The sequence below is a fragment of the Phaseolus vulgaris genome, chromosome 7, assembly GCF_000499845.2.
Source record: "Phaseolus vulgaris cultivar G19833 chromosome 7, P. vulgaris v2.0, whole genome shotgun sequence".
NCBI classification, from domain to species: Eukaryota; Viridiplantae; Streptophyta; class Magnoliopsida; order Fabales; family Fabaceae; genus Phaseolus; species Phaseolus vulgaris.
Window position 1 is genome coordinate 11,997,829 of NC_023753.2, and position 18,059 is coordinate 12,015,887.

General features: G+C 26.4%; 3 protein-coding genes and 1 long non-coding RNA gene across 6 annotated transcripts; all 4 read left to right on the forward strand.

Moving 5' to 3' along the window:
• Window positions 1-82: 82 nt before the first annotated feature.
• Window positions 83-1,272, forward strand: LOC137827921 (uncharacterized). Of its 2 annotated transcripts, none has more exons than XM_068634296.1 (3): window positions 83-237; window positions 319-938; window positions 1,024-1,272. In XM_068634296.1, exons 2-3 carry the CDS (start codon window positions 465-467, stop codon window positions 1,222-1,224), a joined length of 675 nt encoding a protein of 224 aa, XP_068490397.1. In that variant the 5' UTR covers window positions 83-237; window positions 319-464; the 3' UTR covers window positions 1,225-1,272. The 2 variants fall into 2 exon arrangements, with proteins under 2 accessions (XP_068490397.1, XP_068490398.1); XM_068634297.1 differs by having other exon boundaries at window positions 319-860.
• Window positions 1,273-1,348: 76 nt separating this feature from the next.
• Window positions 1,349-2,013, forward strand: LOC137827922 (uncharacterized). Its single transcript, XR_011083800.1, has 4 exons — window positions 1,349-1,504; window positions 1,583-1,686; window positions 1,760-1,829; window positions 1,900-2,013. It is a non-coding gene; the product is annotated as an uncharacterized lncRNA (long non-coding RNA).
• A 4,600-nt stretch (window positions 2,014-6,613) lies between these two features.
• On the forward strand, window positions 6,614-8,687 carry LOC137828113 (GDSL esterase/lipase At5g03610-like). The gene is made up of 5 exons (XM_068634557.1): window positions 6,614-6,741; window positions 6,845-7,039; window positions 7,357-7,619; window positions 7,717-8,026; window positions 8,353-8,687. The coding sequence occupies exons 1-5, from the start codon at window positions 6,681-6,683 to the stop codon at window positions 8,562-8,564; spliced, it is 1,041 nt and encodes a 346-aa protein (XP_068490658.1). The 5' UTR covers window positions 6,614-6,680; the 3' UTR covers window positions 8,565-8,687.
• Window positions 8,688-15,979: 7,292 nt separating this feature from the next.
• On the forward strand, window positions 15,980-17,845 carry LOC137828279 (GDSL esterase/lipase At5g03610-like). 2 transcript variants are annotated; one of them, XM_068634773.1, is made up of 6 exons: window positions 15,980-16,137; window positions 16,257-16,331; window positions 16,417-16,590; window positions 16,698-16,966; window positions 17,067-17,376; window positions 17,617-17,845. In XM_068634773.1, exons 2-6 carry the CDS (start codon window positions 16,271-16,273, stop codon window positions 17,838-17,840), a joined length of 1,038 nt encoding a protein of 345 aa, XP_068490874.1. In that variant the 5' UTR covers window positions 15,980-16,137; window positions 16,257-16,270; the 3' UTR covers window positions 17,841-17,845. The 2 variants fall into 2 exon arrangements, with proteins under 2 accessions (XP_068490874.1, XP_068490875.1); XM_068634774.1 differs by having other exon boundaries at window positions 15,996-16,137; window positions 17,620-17,845.
• The last annotated feature ends 214 nt before the right edge of the window (window positions 17,846-18,059 follow it).

An 18,059-nucleotide genomic window follows, 5' to 3' on the forward strand; every position in this document is an offset into this window, starting at 1 on the left:
ATAGCTTTGAAGAATTTTACCCCGCACGTACTCTCTCGTTCGGGGGTATCGAAAACTTGAGAATCACTGATGGTGGAAAAGGAGAAATCTAGACAGGGGACGTCGTCTGAGAATGTGGAAACTGTGGTCACTTCTCCTCCATCACCACCTTTTCGCCATGTAAAATGGAAGAGGGCCCGAATTAAAAAGTCAGGTGCACCAAATTTTGAGCAATTCGGGGTTATCATCGAAAAAATTGTAAGTTATTTTTAGTTTTTTTTTTCATTTATTTTAAAACATTTATTATATTAAAAACTGATATGATTTTTGTTCCTCAAGGTCGTCATGATATCTTGGTTGAAGCAATTGGACGACCTGAACACTGTGGTCGTGTTCGTACAGATGGACAAGGGGTTGGAATTAAACTATATTTTGGAGTTTCACAACAACAGTCATCCTCCGCCCCTAAAGAGATCGAATCTCAAATGAAGACTAAGATACGTGGACAATTAATGGAGGAGATGAGAAAGGAGACTAATCGGATGCGGCTAGAGATGAGAAAGGAGAATGATCGAATGCGACAACAGTTTCTATCGCAACAACTTTGTGTTGAGCCGATTCAACCCCTTGTTAGTCTCACTCCCAAGAGCACAAAGGGAAGTTGTGCGACTCCTACAACATCAGGGGATGGTATCATTGGGAAGACGAGGGAATGTGAGCTACTGGTAGTGGCTGACAAGCTTCCTCAGGTGATGGCCCTTGGAAAAGTCTATGAAGAGGCCACCACCTTACATAACGTTCCTCTCTCTCCTAATGTGGCGAAGGTAACAGTTGAAAAAGTACGAGTACCTGATGCTCGTGTTCCACTACCTTCAAATGAGGTAACCACTGTGGCCGATGCATTTCAGACATTCGTTGCCTGGCCCAGACACCTCATTCGATTTATGTCACAACCTCGTGTAATAATTTCATTTCATTGGTATTAATTTATATTTATATTTATATATTACATATAATTTAATACAAATGTTCTTTATTTTGTAGAAACCTCTTCGGAAACCAAGTCCGAAGAAGAAGCATGAGGTTCCGGTTGACGATCCTATAGCTTCCTTAGCTCTAGGTGCTAGACAGATTGGTCATGATCCTTTTGAAGTTCCGTGGGATGATACATTTTTTCAAATAAACACTGAACTGCCATTATTCATGTACAACACAGATTTATTAGAATTTGTAGCTGGGGATTAGGAGCTCAATATAAATATAATTCAATTTTTTTATGATGTAAGTCTCTTTACCTATATTTCAATGCACTTTATGTTAAATTATTACAGATTATGCTTTAACTAATAACTTGTAAGTTTTTGCATGGAGTCTGTCTCACTGAGGAGAAGGAAAATGTGTATGGATTCTTAGATCCTACATATACTAATCTCGTTGGACCAAAGTCATATGAGACCCAAGCATACATCACTAACACCCTGGAAAAAGAGGGAAAACAAATTTATTTATGCCCTTATATTAATGAGTAAGTTTAATTATATGTCATCAATTATTACTATTTCATGTTTTAAATATTTACTAACTCTTTTCATGGATGATATAGGCATCATTAACAGTTACTTGTTTTATCAATGGTTGATAAGACTGCTGTGTGGTTCTGTTCCCTACACAAGAAGATACCCACAAATCTTAAGAAATCATTGATACGTAAGTACACTATAAACTTAACTTTGTATGTTACTAATTAACCATCTACTAACGAGGTTTTTGTATTAACCAGTTCATGGCGTGCATATAACATCCTAAAAGGTCGATTCAGTTCAAATAATTTGAATTGGATAAAAATAAAGGTTTGTAATATTTTCTTTCTCTTTTCATTGTTTATCAATATACTAACTTTTACTTTTTATTGAATTATAGTGTAATAAACAACCAGAAAGCTATGAGTGTGGTTATTACGTTATGCAATGGATGATTACCATTGTAAGACTAGATGTTAAAACTGGTTGGAAAGAGGTAACATGATATGTTAATTTTTTTTTTATAATTCTTAAACATATATGTATCTTAAAACTAATTTATGTCAACTATATTTTGAAATGCAGTTATTCACATAAGAAATATCAATGAGTTCGGAAGCCATATCATATCTGAGACATTTTTTATCAACATATTTCATAAATTTTTATAAATCTAGCATTTGTGAAGTCGTGATATTTCTAATATAGGATCTCCAACTTAGTACATAAGTTTAAAATCCAAATTTTTATTTTTCACATAAAACCTTGATAATCAAACTAAAAGGTATCACTACAACTTTAAACTAACAAAGATTTATATTTTACTCACAAATCTCACATACATACCTACTTTTAGGCATGCAAACAACTCAACGTGCAACCATCTAAAAAGAAATAGAAACTTACCTTTAAATAAAATTTTAATTGGTAATTTATCTTCTTGTCTCTCCTACATGTCTATAACTCAAATCTTAAAAAAGATGGATGAATCACTATGAAATAAATTAGAAAAAATATGGAACAGTTTTTTTTTAAAACAATAATAATTTTTATGAAATAAATTTTGAATGGTTAAATTTATCTATTTATAACTTTTTTGCTTAATTTATAAAATATTCACCCCAATTATAAATATACACATTTTAAGGTTTATTTTGACCTACAAAAAGTTTGTATTAATTTTTTTAGATAAGTATTACAGTTATAATTTTGCGGGAGTGTTACATGTGATATTAAATTAAAAAGTTACAATAAATAATTTAAAAAAAAATAAAATTACAGTTTCTTTTTTTCATATTACAATTAAAATAAAGATACAATTTTAGTTCTTCTAAAACATTAGTAGTTTCTGAAATTTAAAACAAGTGTGAAATAAATCTTTGAAATTTAAATTTGTTAGTTACATATAGTCTTTGCATTCTTTTAGAGAGCATAATTGTAAATTATAAAATTTAGATCTATACTTATTATATATATTATATATGTATAAAGGAGATTCTCTGTTCTAAATATTTTTCTTACTTTATTCTTATATTAATATTTAATTTTATTATTGTATGAGCATTCCGTATTTTTTTTATTTTTCCTAAAACATATTAAAACCGTTAATAAAAATAGTTTTGAATATAGAGTAGGTTTTTTTTTTTAATTTAATTTTCTGAAATATATCTCCATTTCTTCTATTTTCACTGACCGTAGCTTTCCAATTTGAATTTTTGAATTTTTTGGATTTTATCACTGTTTTTTCTCTCTTCGCTCTTTCTCACTTTATCTTTATTATTTCCAAATATCTTGAAACACAATAACATGACTTTCATACTCTTTCTATGTCTCTCATGCTCTATATGTTTCTCATACATACGAATACACATAAATCTATATTTCATTTAAATAAATATAAATATACGTATAATAATAGTAAAAATAAAAAATAAAAAATACGGATGCACAGACGCGAGAGTGTATGTGTTCCTGCTAATAATAATAATAGTATATTGTACATGTAAGAAATTAGAATGAGAATAATTTTAGGTATTTATTTGATGTTTTTTTAATTTTAAAAGTTATTATCACAACGCTTAATACTTTTAATGACTAAAATGATAATGAGAAGATAATTAATTTAAAATTAACTATAAATTAACTTTCATGATCAGTCACATCATGTTATTAATTTTAAGTCATTCACAATAGAGGTTAAACAATAACATTTGGTTAAAAATGAGAAGACTAAAAAAAGAAAGAGAACATGTTACATAATCCGTTCAGAGAATTCTCTAACGAAGAATAAGAAAGTCGAAAACCCAAATGAAGTGATAATCACATAAGTTTTTAATTAGGTTTTGTTTCACAAGCTTTCATCAATAAATATCAATGACTAATATTAACAATAAGAGCAATTATAAGTCGAGATATCTCAGCGTTGACGCTCACTTCATAATTAAATATATTATTATTTTATTTAAAAATTTTGTTTATATTAATTTTTATTAAAAAAATTATATAATGAAAGTAAAAGAAAAATTAGTTTCAAATAAACCAAATTTTTAAATAAGAGTGTTAACTCATAATCAGATACTCATCTTAAATGACATGTCGATGTTGGATGCTCGTATTGAACATCAACACTCGTATGACATTTGTAGAGTACGTATCCGTAAAGTGTCCAATTCAAAATATATTTGTTGGATTTTTGAGAAATCTAATACGGTTCTAACAAAATTTTAAAATATATATATATTAATTTTTTAAAAACTCAAACTTATTGTATAAATTTTTATTATGATTATAGAAATAAGAAACAAATCATTTTGAACCAGTTATGAAAAACATCTTTTCCTATTCCAAAAAATAATCTAGAACATACTTGTGTATATAAATTTTTATTATCAATTTATATAATTCATAATTATATAATATATAGATTTGTATCCTCATATTTCTCTATTAATATAATAATTTCCATTTTAGTGTTTAAGGTTAAATGTACCACGAAATTGGACCCAATCTGCTATAACTTATATATATAACTTATATATATTTATGTAGGTTGAGTTTTATTTAATGCAAAGCACTCAATTATAATTAGGTTATTAACTATGTCTTGGATTTAGCTAATAACTACTATTATGTATAATAACTTATAACTTATCGTGTTTAGTTATATATATATTTAATATACAACTTTAAGATATATTATTAAATTTTTTAATTTTAACTTTAGTTGAGTAATATATAGTTATTTTATAAATATAACAAACAAAGTCATTCCTTTTTGTAAATATATCTATATATGGTCAAAGAAATTAAAACAATAACAATGTAAAGAAAATGAACTCAAATTCAATATTGAGTGTTGAAGCAATGAATCAACACACCTTGCTGTATATATTCAATTTTAAATGGTGAATTTGATGTAAAAAGTAATGAGACAAAAGTTAAGATGAATTATATAAATTGCGTGAAAGCAACGTAGAAAATATAAAAAAAATAATGGAAACATGATAACGTTTTTATTAGTAATTTGTATACTTCACTCAAATTTTGAAAATTTTCCAGAGACTATAAAATGACAATAAATAATTAGATTTAAGAAAAATAATTTGAAAATAACATATTATAAATACATGAAAAAAATAGAAAAAAAAACTTTCATATTAAATTGTCACTCGTCATATTTCACATATCATTCTCGTATACAATTTCAATTATAATGTAAACAGATAGAACCTACCACATAAAACGTAACGTTAGAACCTATCTTAAATAAGACGTAACGCAAGATATAAAACATAGCTTTAACGAACGTTAACTTTAACCACTATTTTTAATGATAACATGAAATTTAGTATTTTTTCATAGTTCTTCTAATAAATTATTGTTTTCAATAATTAAACATGATATATTTTAAGTGACAAATTTGTTGATTTACCTAAATATATAGACAGATTATAATTTTTTTTACAAATAATACAAAATTATTTTAAAATAAAGTGAATAGTATTTGTCATATATAATTTTAATTTTTATCTTAAATTGAAAATTTTAAATGTAAAATCGTATTTTACATGAGATTTTTCATTCTAATTTTATATTTTTGTTAAATAATGTGAATTTTACACTAAATAAATCAATTATTTTGTAATTTAGATTGATTAAGTTTCTGTAACAAACTATCAAATTTCCCAAACTAAAGCAAGAGTAAGTTCTGAAATAATACATAAATTCATCTAATGTGTAATTTTTTATTTGAAGGATTTTTTAATAAAAAAGTCGAATAGTATAACAATAACATAAAAAAATTTAAGCATTAAATCTCAGAGTTACAAAGCCGGGTGGTTCGGATTGATTTGCAGAAGTTCTTAAACTTCCCTATTATTTAACTATTAAATATTTATCATATTAATTGCTATTAAATATTTATAATATTAATTGCTATTAAATATTTATATTATTAATTTCTATTAAATATTTATAATATTAATTGTCAATAATTAATGCTCATAAAATCAATGAATGTATAACCATTTTGGCTCATTCTCTATGAGGAAGCTGACATATTTGCCTAGAAAAAATGATAATTTTTTTAGTAGGAAATAATTAATAGTTTATTAATTATAATAAATAATTAAATTCTAGAGACTTCTATATGTTATTTTATATAATTTTGTAAGATATTCATTTTGTTACTCAAAGAAAAGGTAAATTATTAAGATATTATTCCTTTTATTTTGTTTCATCACCTATTATAATTAAACTATATAAATGACACTAAGATATAGTTATTTTCACAGTAATACCCTAAATAAATATAATTAACGGATTACACACATATTAAAACATTTAAAATTAAGAATCATTATCCATTAACAACACAAGTTTTTTTTCAACATCTCCTATAATTTCCAATACTATTATTTTAATATTTTTTAAATTATTTAATAATAAATTTACTTTTTATTATATTTTTCTAAAACAATCACAGAGAAATTGTAACATAAGAGTGTGTATACAACTCTCTAACTGTCAAATTATAATTTTTCTAAAATTAATAAAACAAAATGGGTTAGAAATTCACAGTTTAAATCTGTCTCTGCCTCACTCTGAGTATTTATACTTTACCTTGCCTTACCAGCCAACACATTGAAGGTGTCAATATTCCTCACCTTCTAAGAATCATCAATGGCAAACCAAATTCTCTCCATAATCTCTGTTCTCCTTTTTCCCTTCATCATTTTCACAGGTATGTATGTAGGTAACATAACATCACAATCAGAATCTATTCCCTTTTAAGCTTAATATTGGTTGGTAATAATCACAGCTATATATGCACGTCAATGTTGCAGAGGTGGAAGGGGCTAAGAAGTCAAATAGGGTGTACGACAGCAACACTGCAACAAAACTGTTTGTTTTTGGGGACTCCTATGTTGACACAGGGAATTTCGTGCATTCAGAATCATACAAGATTCCCAATGGAATCACTTTTCCTGGTAGTCCTGCAGGGAGATTCTGTGACGGTCGCATCATCACTGATTACATTGGTAACACTCCTTTTTCACTCTCTCTGCATAACTCAAAAATGGGTTAACAGGGCATATTTGGATTTGAATCAGAGAAATTTCAGTATCAATTGCATGACTTGTGCTCTAAAATTTAGCACACCAGATACGCCTTTGTTTCATTTTCTATTTGTTGTGTTCGTCAGATGGATCCTTTCACTTAGACTACCCAACTGTTGAAAGAGCATTGCTACAAAACCTAACTTTACTTTATAAATTTAATTTGTGTGCATTGCTTTTGTATGAAAAGTGTTAATTTTGGGCTGGATTTATTTTGACTGATATGATGTTGGTTGCAGCTTCCTTTCTGAAAATTGAATCCCCTACACCATATAGGTTGAGAAATTCTACTAATATGCAGCACGGTATAAACTTTGCCTATGGAGGGACTGGTATTTTCAACACTTCCATTGATGGACCAAACATGACTGTCCAAATCGACTCATTTGAGAAGCTAATCCAACAAAATATCTATACCAAAATGGATCTTCACTCCTCAATTGCTCTCGTCAATGCTGGTGGTAACGATTATACAAATGCATTAAAAACTGGTCGCTTTTTTGTAAGTGGTTAATTACAAACCTTTTTCTTTACCATGTTTTGACCAAAGGAGTCTATTTTCAGATGTTAACAACATTCTCTATCCTTGTCTTTTACAGGATTTGCCAGCCTTCACGGAATCTCTTGTGGAGCAAATTTCTGTAAATCTGAATCGCATTCACAGCTTAGGCATAAATAAGGTAGCAGTTGGGTTATTGCAACCAATTGGGTGTTTGCCTGCTTTAACTTTGATATCTTTCCGCACCGACTGCATTGGCCTTCTGAACTCAATCTCCAAAGATCACAACAAAAAGCTACTCGAAGCTATACAAAAGCTCAACAATCAAACAGACAATTCAGTTTTCATAACGCTAGACCTCTACAACTCCTTCCTCTCTACAATTGAAACAATGCAGAAAAAGCGTGCTGGTTAGTTCTCATTCTGCTCTCACCAAAGCACTATACATGCCCAAAATTACAGAGGACACAATTAAATATTTATTTTTCAAAGTTCTCTGTTGCTAATTAACAACACACTATTCTGTATTATTTGGTTATGTGGGAATTACAAAGTTAGATCCGCTTAGTAATTCATAGCACTATATTGAACTTATACTTAGTAATATATGTATGCAAGAATTTGATGGTACTCTAATCCTTATTTCATGTTACACTAATCATGACAGATAACATAAATTGCTTTTGTGCAAGCAATCACTTGTCTTTATGATGTCTCTTCTTTTTACATTATGCAGAAAACTCAACACTGATGAATCCATTGCAGCCATGCTGCGATGTAAAGAATTTGGGAGATTCATGTGGAAGTGTGGATGACAAAGGGGAAAAGAAATATAGTTTATGTGAGAACCCGAAAGTTTCTTTCTTTTGGGACAATGTTCACCCTTCTCAAAATGGTTGGTCTGCAGTCTACAGAATGTTGCAACCTTCTCTTGCCCAGCTTACATAGAGAACTTATAATTAATATAGGCAATATTTTAACATGCTGAACTTAGTAAAACATCATTAAATTACAATGTCTATGTTATGAAGTGGTAGATAATGAAAAAAATAAAATAAATGGTTGCTATTATTTGAAGAGCTTCTAGGGAGAAGATTGTGACCAAAATTCTTAGTTACTCGTGCTTTTCATAATTATCAACTATTTTTAGCCATTAGTAACTGATAAATATGTCGTATTATTTTTATATGTAATATTTATTTAAAAAATATTTAAATTTATGAAAGAGAAAGTTGTGAAAGATTTATGTAAGAGAACAAAGCTTCACGTGACAATTTTATAACGGTTATGTTTTTGAAAAAATAGTTCTACGAAAACAAGTGTACTCACATTTTTATTTCATTAAAATATATAATTTTATTATTTTTATGAATAATTATTAAAAAAAAATTATAATTTAAAACATATGCATATATACAATTTTATAAAAAAATAGTATTAAAAAATTATGTAGTCACTATTTAAAAAAAGGTTATTTTTTTATTTTAAAATAAAGAGAACTTATTCAGTTATTTATTTTAGTAAATAAATAAATTATTTTTTATTTATTAAAAGGTAAAATTATCCAATTAAAAGATAATATATATATATATATATATATATAGTGGAAACATGTGCTTATCCACATCTGTGTCCATTTTTTTCATGATAACAAAAAATAAAAACTTAATTTTTATCATAATTATTAAAATAAATACAAAATTATTAAATTTATAAAATATATATTCATAATAAATAATTATAAAACAAATTATTTTTATAATTTTATTATAGCTATTTAATTGAGTTTAAAACAGATATAAAACCTAAAAGATAAAGTAATAAAAGAAGTTAAATTGATAAGAGTAAAATTCTCAATGAATAGTATACACTAAAAACATCTACTAAGTGGCTACAAAAACATAATTATCTCATTAATACTAGTGAAAATACATGTATTTATTATATTAAAACATAAATATTTTTATTATTTTTACGAACAATTAATTAAAAATAAAAATTAATATAATTTAAATATATATATGCACATATGTATAATTAAAAAAAATAGTATTAAAAACTTAATGTAGTCATTATTTTTTAAAATAAAATTTATTTATTTATTTTTAAAATAAAGAAAAATTGTTTAACTATTTATTTTATTAAATAAATCAATCAATTATTTTTTATTTATCATAAGATAAATGTCTAATTGAAAGATGAAACTAAAAGAATTTACCAATGTATCATCTCTATACAGTGATATAGATAATTATTAAAATATAAAAATTTCATAAAAAGTAATTATAAGAGCAAATAAAATATTTTTTATAATTTTATTTTTAATAATTTTTATTTATTTTGTAGGTACTTTTTTATTCTAGATAATTATTTTAGTTTAAAAATAGTTACTTACCAGATAAATAAATTCGTAAAAATTTGTAATCACTACAAAGAGAAGTCCTTTATTATATATTATTAATATTTATAGATAAATCAAATTTTAATGAAGTTAATGAAAAATAGATTTTATAAAATAGTTAATAAAAGTAATTTTAATTTATGATGAAATTAATTTTTATCTTAAAAGTATTTACAGAATTTTTTCATACACATGCTATACTGTATATGTCTAACTATTTAAGCTTACTCAGGATTTTAAAATTAGTTTGTACTAGTTAAATGTGAGAAGATAATGTGGGTTGGCTTGTTTCACGTTTGACCTGTAAAATGTGGGTTAGGTTGGTCCGTTCTGCATGTTGATTTTTCTGTTCCGTCTCGCATAAGAGACAATCCACGAGTTTGTGGGTCAGTATGTATACGATTTTTTTTAAGAAATTCAATAAAAATGTTTGCTACTTTTTGTTACTGAAAAATTGAATATACAAATTCAATAATTATAAAAACATTGAATATAAAGGAATTCAATCAAAATATTTGCTACTTTTTGCATTATTATTGAAAAATTGAATAATTATAAAAAAATTTGAATATAAATTGATTATAATTGAATAAAAAATTGAACCTATGTATGCTACTGATATAAAACAGCAAATGCAAAAACCTAATTAATTAGGTTTTGAAATTAATTTGGGACAACGACACATAACACAACTTGTTTTTTTTTTTTTTTTTTGTGGATCAATAGGTCAGTCTGTCCCGTTCCATCGTTGGCCTGCACGGGCTATGGGTTATGCAGGACGAGCTTAAGCGGGTTTATTATTGAGCCCGCCCCGCATTTTTTGCCAACGGCCCGCAAACCGACCCGCATGGTCAACCCCACATTACCATTCCTAGTTAAAAGTGGAATCCATATACCATTTTTAAGACTATTTTTTCATTTGAATGCGAAGAAAATATGATAAAAAAACATAAATTACGATCTTATATTGTTTGGTTGAGAATGATAAGACATTTTGAAAGTTAACCAATGAAATGAGACCAAACAAGTCATAACATATGATCGATGTATGTCGATGGATTGTGATTGTAATAAAGTATTCTTTTAAGAAAAAAAAAGTAAAAGAGTTAAAGGTTTATTTTTAATTTTAGAAAATTATTATAGGGTTAGAAGGTATTTGCAACAATCAAACAAAAGGATTATGTGGTGTCATGATCGAGCCCAATTGTGTGGTGTAGGTAGATCAATTGTTGATCATTAATTTAGATCAATGTCTCGTGACAATGGATCTATATTTAGTCTCAATGTCATTTGTATGAGGTTAGGCGGTTATGGTATCATAGGTCAAGCCTGATTGCGTGGTATAAGTAGATCAATTGTCGATCAACAATATAACGCCTGTTAATAATAAATTCTCCTCTTTTAGGATGCGGTGATTTTGGAGATTGGCTTAAATGCCAGGATAATGTCTAATACTGCAAAAAGACTAGATAAAAAAAAAAAAAAGTTAACATAAAAGAATAAAGTATGATTGAGGAAGACTGATAATAATTCGACTAGGAATCCCTATATCTCTGACAAAAATGAATGTTATCGCTAAGATCATATTTCTTCTTAGCTACAACATATTTCCTTCACACATATCTTGTTAACTTTTATTTAACGTAAGAGTTTTCGTGTGAATTATATTATAATATTATAATATCTTCGTGATTTACTTACTCATTATCCTATGAAATTATTTTGTATAATTTTTTTTAATATTTAATAATATATTAAAAAATATAATAAAGATCAATTGTTTTATTTTAACTTAAAATTGTTTTTCTAGTTTCTAATTTCAAAATCTTTTGAGAGAAACAAAAAGGGGTCTCATTTGAGGGTAATTTCCCTGTCTAGTACCATTTACACTTTTATTCCCCTAACTAACACCCTTTTGTTTTTATTTCCCTATTTAGCACCCTTTTGTTTTTATTTTCCTATCTAGCACCCTTTTATTTTTTATTTTCCTATCTAGCACCATTTCAAAAAAAAATAAAATAATAATAATTTTTTTTTATAATTTTAATTTTGAATGGATTAAAAAATAAGTATTTTTAATGTTTAAAATAGTTAGAAATATAATTAATGAATAAAAAAATGAGTTTTTACAAAATAAAAAAAAAAGTAATAAATTAAAAATGTTTAGTTTAAAATTATTTTTTTAAGAATGAAGAAAATAAGAAATTAAACCCTACAACAACGTAAAGTTGAATCTATAAACATAAATTAGTATTTTTATTATTATTATTGATGATGTAATCATGTTAATTTCAAATAAAAAATACAGGACATAATTATAAAAAAAACAAAGTCAATTAGTATTAATTAATAGAGGACACACAAGTAATATTGAAGTGTCTACCCTAAATGCAAAATCCTAAAAAAAAAACTAATGCAAATGTTACACTTAATGCTTAAAAATGAGAAGAAAAAAATGCAAAAACAAATAAGTATAGAAAATAAAAACAACAATAATAAAATAAAAACAAAAAACAAAAATAAATAAACAATGACAGAAAAAAATAATAACTAAAAACATATAAGATATAAAATAAAGGAAAAATAAAATAAGATAAATATACCAGATATAAAAAAAAATCCAAACAGGATAAAGATAAGAAATATAAGACGATACTAAATAAGTAGATGTTGATCATAAAAAAAAAAAATGAAAGATGATCATTCATTTAATATTTTCTTCAATGATACATTAAATAGTTTGTGCCAAATGAAACATAATTAAGGACGAGAAAAGCACAATCCAATAATGTTAGGACATGTTCTTTTTGTGTGTCCTGGTGTTTGACAATATCAGTCCTTATTTGACTTGACTTAGGTCTCCCCTTTGAGGTTATTTTCATGTCGGGATTTGGGCATAATATTTGACTGGTGTATGCAGGTCAATACTCTTCATTTTTTAGTTCCATCAAATAGTCTTTCGTAACATGAAAGATTTGTTGCAATGTTGCTGTTTTTATTTTCTATATTTATTTATTTTTACATTTTTCTTCTTCTCATTTTTAAGCATTAAGTGTAGCAATTGCATTAGTTTTTTTTTTAGGATTTTGCATTTATGGTAGATAGACACTTCAATATTATTTGTGCGTTCAATATTAATTAATACTAATTGACTTTGATTTTTTTATAATTATGTTATGTATTTTTTTATTTGAAATTAACATGATTACATCATCAATAATAATAAAAATAAATACTAATTTATGTTTATAGATTCAACTTTTATGTAGAGTTTAATTTTTTATTTCTTCATTCTTAAAAAAAATTTAAACTAATTTTTTTTAATTTATTACTTTTTTATTTTTATTTTGTAAAAACTCATTTATTTATTCATTAATTATATTTTTAACTATTTTAAACATTAAAAATACTTATTTTTTAATGTATTCAAAATTAAAATTAAAATATAAAATTAATTATTTATTTATTTATTTTTGAAATAGTGTTAGGGAAATAAAAAATAAAAGGATGTTAGATAGAAAAATAAAAATAAAATGGTACTAGATAAAGAAATAAAAAAAAAATATTAGATAGAAAAATAAAAGTGTAAATGATGGTAGATAGTTTAATTCTCTTTATTACACTAAAAGATGCGCGGAGGGAGAGCCACGGTCCAAGGAGAAGATCTTCTGACTTTGTAACACCGACCGAGAATGAGAAAAAGGGAAAGAATGAATTATTCAATTTTTTGCAAAATTGGCCTTTCTTTCTCTTTGGATTTTGTTTTGAAGAAGATATTTTTAAATATCATATAAAAAAAATCATGATGTGTCAATGAATCAATGTTGACATAAATATTATAATATTATTATATAGGTTAAGTTGAAACTTTATTTATCACGTCAAATAAAAATTAACGTCGTATGTTATAAAGTACTCATTCTAATTATTTTTATTTTTATATTATTTATTTTTATACTATAAATATCATAAGAGTCTCAAATTTAGACTAAAAATGAATATTATAATACGAGGACAAAAATATTTAATTAATAAAAAATTCATAGTAATCACTACATTAATTATGATTTTATAATGATAATTCATAATACCATAACTAATTTTGTTTTTTAAAACAAGAACATGCGACAATAATTAAATAAAAAGCAGATATCAAAATTTTATCAAATAAAGATGATCTAAGATTTTCATAATAAGTAAAACAAATTGGATTTAAAATAACTACAATAACCCCTTTTATTGTTATTTTAAATAAATGTTTTATTTTAGACAAAATCTATAGCATAATCCAATGAGAAGTTGATACACAGATTATTATAATTAATTAACTATTTAATATTTTCATAATAATAACCAAATAGTAAAGAAATTCCAAATATTTATTCTTTATAGTTGTTAAGATGAGTGTGTTTATCAGTTGGATGTAACATACTTAACATATAATCTAGAAAATATTAATATGACTTAAGTCATTATAAGTTGATGGATTAAATGGATTTCTCATAGTTTTTAAAACAATTACTTTTAGAATAAAATAAGTCTAATCCAACTTTTCAATTATTTTTATTTTTTACTTTGCGTAATTCATATATGTGATACACTAAACTGATTCATAAATTTGAACTTATTTTCCGTCTCTACTACAACTACTACTAACTATAGTACAATGAATATTTTTATTTAAATAAGACAATAGATAATCTTTAATACAAAAAATTATTCTATCAACTTAAAGGTTATAATAACCTCACTAATTTTAATCTAATAAGGTGAAAAAAAAAGCTATTTAATTCAAGGAATTATTTTAATTTTGATTATCCTATAACATTCACACCCCTATTATTCTAATGACTTTGCATACACAATGTTAAAACAATAATTCTAACTCACAAAAATAATCCAATATTCAGAGAAGGGAAAGAAAAAAGTTCAATGTTTTTTTATCACTTTTTTCTTTTACACATCTTTATTTTTTTTTCTGGTTTTATCATAATTGATTTAAAGTTTAAATATGTTTTAGTTTGTAAAATATAGTTATATTTTGATTTGGTCCTAATTTTTTATTTAAATTTTAATTATTATATTTTTTTGTTTTAATCCTTTATATACAGTCCCTGTTATATTTTTTGTTTTAATCCTTTATATATAATCCCTGTTTTTCTTTTTCATTTTATAGTCTTTATAGCATTATGCTCATATATTGAATCTATATCTTTAAATTAATAGTAAATAAAAACAAATAAGGTACATATTACAAAAACTAAAAGTCAAACAATTTTTAAAAAATATTCAAAACTTATTTTATTGTTTTATTTTATTTTATTATCATGTTCATATTTCTTCATTTATCTATATTTAATATTAAAAGAAAAATCAAATTATCTATGGTAAAATTTTATAGATAATAAGAAAAACATTGTAATTAAAGTTATCTACATATTTTCAACCTACAAAATCCATATCATCTAAAGCTAAAGGATTTAAAAAATTCATACTCCCACTACTATTCAGAACCCAATTAATTATTATTATTAACAGTTTGCCCAAAAACACAGGTCCCATTACTATACATGCAACTTTTAACCCTTACACCAACCAAGTTGGTAGAACTCAATTAATTATATTTTATTCATATTCAACATTTCTTTTATTTTACTTTGCAAAAATTGTAAATTTGAATACATTTAAAACATTACAAAGAACATGTACAAGTTATCTCTTGACAAATTAGATGCAAAATTAGTAGCTGTCGATGAACGGACAAAACCAGTTACTATGAAACTTTGGTCTTGTCTGGTGCGACTGCAGATTGAGATTGTTGAGTACTGGTGGCCGACCAGTTTGTTTCAACAACCCTTTGAACAATAGTAAAAGCTATTATTTTTTAGTAAGATTGAGGGTGCAAGGGTTCTTTGATATGTGGCATTTTGGTATAAAAGCACTTGTATTCAGAGTGATCAATAAATTTTCCCTCATGTGCTACTTCCTTTTCTCTAATAAGAAAAAGTCCTATTACCTTCCATTATGAAGAAAATGGTAAGTTTGTGACTAGCTAGCTAGGCCTTAAAGTCACTTTTCGCACCAGAACCGTAGAGGTGGCACCTAATTAATCTGATTCAAGTTAGTCTCTCAGAATCTCTAGATACTTGTACATGCAATCCATATGAATGTATGCAACTGTATATATATGGTGTTATCTTTGTAGAGTTAATATTTATACTTTGCCGTGTCCGTGTCAGCCAATATATCAGCAATGGTGAAGCAAACTCTATCAGTAATGACTCTGCTGCTTCTCCTCTTCTTCATTTTGAGAGGTACACATCACATCACAATCAAATAATAGCTTAGGATTTCATTTTTCTTGTTCTTGATATATATAGGTATGTCATATTGTTGTAGAAGTGGAAGGGGATGAAAGGTTAGATGAGGTAAAACTATTTGTTTTCGGAGACTCTTATGTTGACACAGGGAATTCGGTGAACTCAATATCGTATAAGCCTCCTAGTGGAATTACTTTTCCTGGTACACCTGCTGGAAGGTTCTCTGATGGTTGTGTCCTCACAGATTACATTGGTACTTCATCTTCTCTCCATTTCTGCCATTGATTAATTACTAGTTTTAGAGCATCATGTGTACTTTTGTTAATGTGGTCATTTCTTATATTTTCATGATACATGCAGCTTCATATTTGAAAATAAAATCCCCCACACCCTATGTATTTAGAAATTCCTCGGAACAACAACATGGTATAAACTTTGCTCACGGAGGAACTGGTATTTTCAACACTTTAGCTGATGGACCAAACATGACTGTCCAAATTGACTCCTTTGAGAAGCTAATCCAACAAAAAATCTATACCAAAGCCGACCTTGAGTCTTCAGTTGCTCTAGTCAATGCTGCAGGAAATGACTATGCTACATTTCTACAAAGAAAACAAGGAAGCATACAAGTGAGTGGTTCAGCTATAATTCATTTCTTATAAGCATAGTCTTAGTTTTTATTTAAAATTATATATAAATATATGTTTTTCACATTTCTCTATGTGGCAGAATATACAAGCTTTTACTACATCACTTATCCAGCAAATGTCTTTAAATCTTAGACGCCTCCACAGCTTGGGGATAAATAAAATAGCAGTAGGGTTATTAGAGCCTATAGGGTGCATGCCTTTGATAACTATGGCAACTTCCTATGACAAATGCCTTGAACCTTTCAATTTCATCTCCCAAAATCACAGTCAAATGCTTCTCCAAACTGTGCAAGAACTTAACAAGGAATTGGGAAAACCAGTCTTTGTGACACTAGACCTATACAACTCTTTCCTCTCTGTACTTGCCACAATGCAGAAAAGCCGTTCTGGTAAGTTCTCTTGTGTTTCAAAAGGAGCAATGCTAAATTGTTAACAACTTTTGCCTAGATTTTGTTATTTTCAAATGTGTTACTCCATCATGTGTGTGATTGCATCACATGACTTTGTCATGCAATACCTTATTCTTACAGAAAACAGAAGACAAACAAGCTGTTCATTTTTTATTACGTAATTATTTAAAAGAAAAATAACATGTCTAGATGGTGACTTGTTTTTTCTCCATCAATCAGAAGACCCAACATTGATGAATCCACTGCAACCATGTTGTGAGGGAGTGAGCATGGAATATTATTGTGGAAGTGTGGATGAGAGAGGAAAAAAGAAGTATGGTTTATGTCAAAAACCAGAGGTTTCATTCTTTTGGGAGGGAGTTCACCTTTCTCAAAATGGTTGGTATAGAGTATATACCATGTTGTATTCTTCTCTCCTAAACCTTAATCAGACAAAACTTTGATCTTATCCTTAGCTTTGTAGAAACATTACAATTGGGTTATTGAGATAAAGATGGTAAAGGAGGATTAACAGGTAAAAGTTTAATTATTTGTAGTATTTAGTTTTAAATATTTTATTTTTTTATATTTTTTTTCTTATAATTAATTATAATTATTTAATCCTGAAAATGCAAAATATTTATTAAAATAATTAAGCTTATTTTAAACTAAGGTATTTCAAT

Bases quoted from the DNA above. Each gene is read 5' to 3' on its own strand.
- LOC137827921 (XM_068634296.1), top strand. From the start codon at position 465: ATGAAGACTAAGATACGTGGACAATTAATGGAGGAGATGAGAAAGGAG. The intron at 939-1,023 runs GTAATAATTTCA...TTTATTTTGTAG, and splicing joins GATTTATGTCACAACCTCGT to AAACCTCTTCGGAAACCAAG.
- LOC137828113 (XM_068634557.1), top strand. From the start codon at position 6,681: ATGGCAAACCAAATTCTCTCCATAATCTCTGTTCTCCTTTTTCCCTTC. The intron at 7,040-7,356 runs GTAACACTCCTT...TGTTGGTTGCAG, and splicing joins CATCATCACTGATTACATTG to CTTCCTTTCTGAAAATTGAA. The intron at 7,620-7,716 runs GTAAGTGGTTAA...TGTCTTTTACAG, and splicing joins TAAAAACTGGTCGCTTTTTT to GATTTGCCAGCCTTCACGGA.
- LOC137828279 (XM_068634773.1), top strand. From the start codon at position 16,271: ATGGTGAAGCAAACTCTATCAGTAATGACTCTGCTGCTTCTCCTCTTC. The intron at 16,332-16,416 runs GTACACATCACA...ATATTGTTGTAG, and splicing joins CCTCTTCTTCATTTTGAGAG to AAGTGGAAGGGGATGAAAGG. The intron at 17,377-17,616 runs GTAAGTTCTCTT...TCCATCAATCAG, and splicing joins AATGCAGAAAAGCCGTTCTG to AAGACCCAACATTGATGAAT.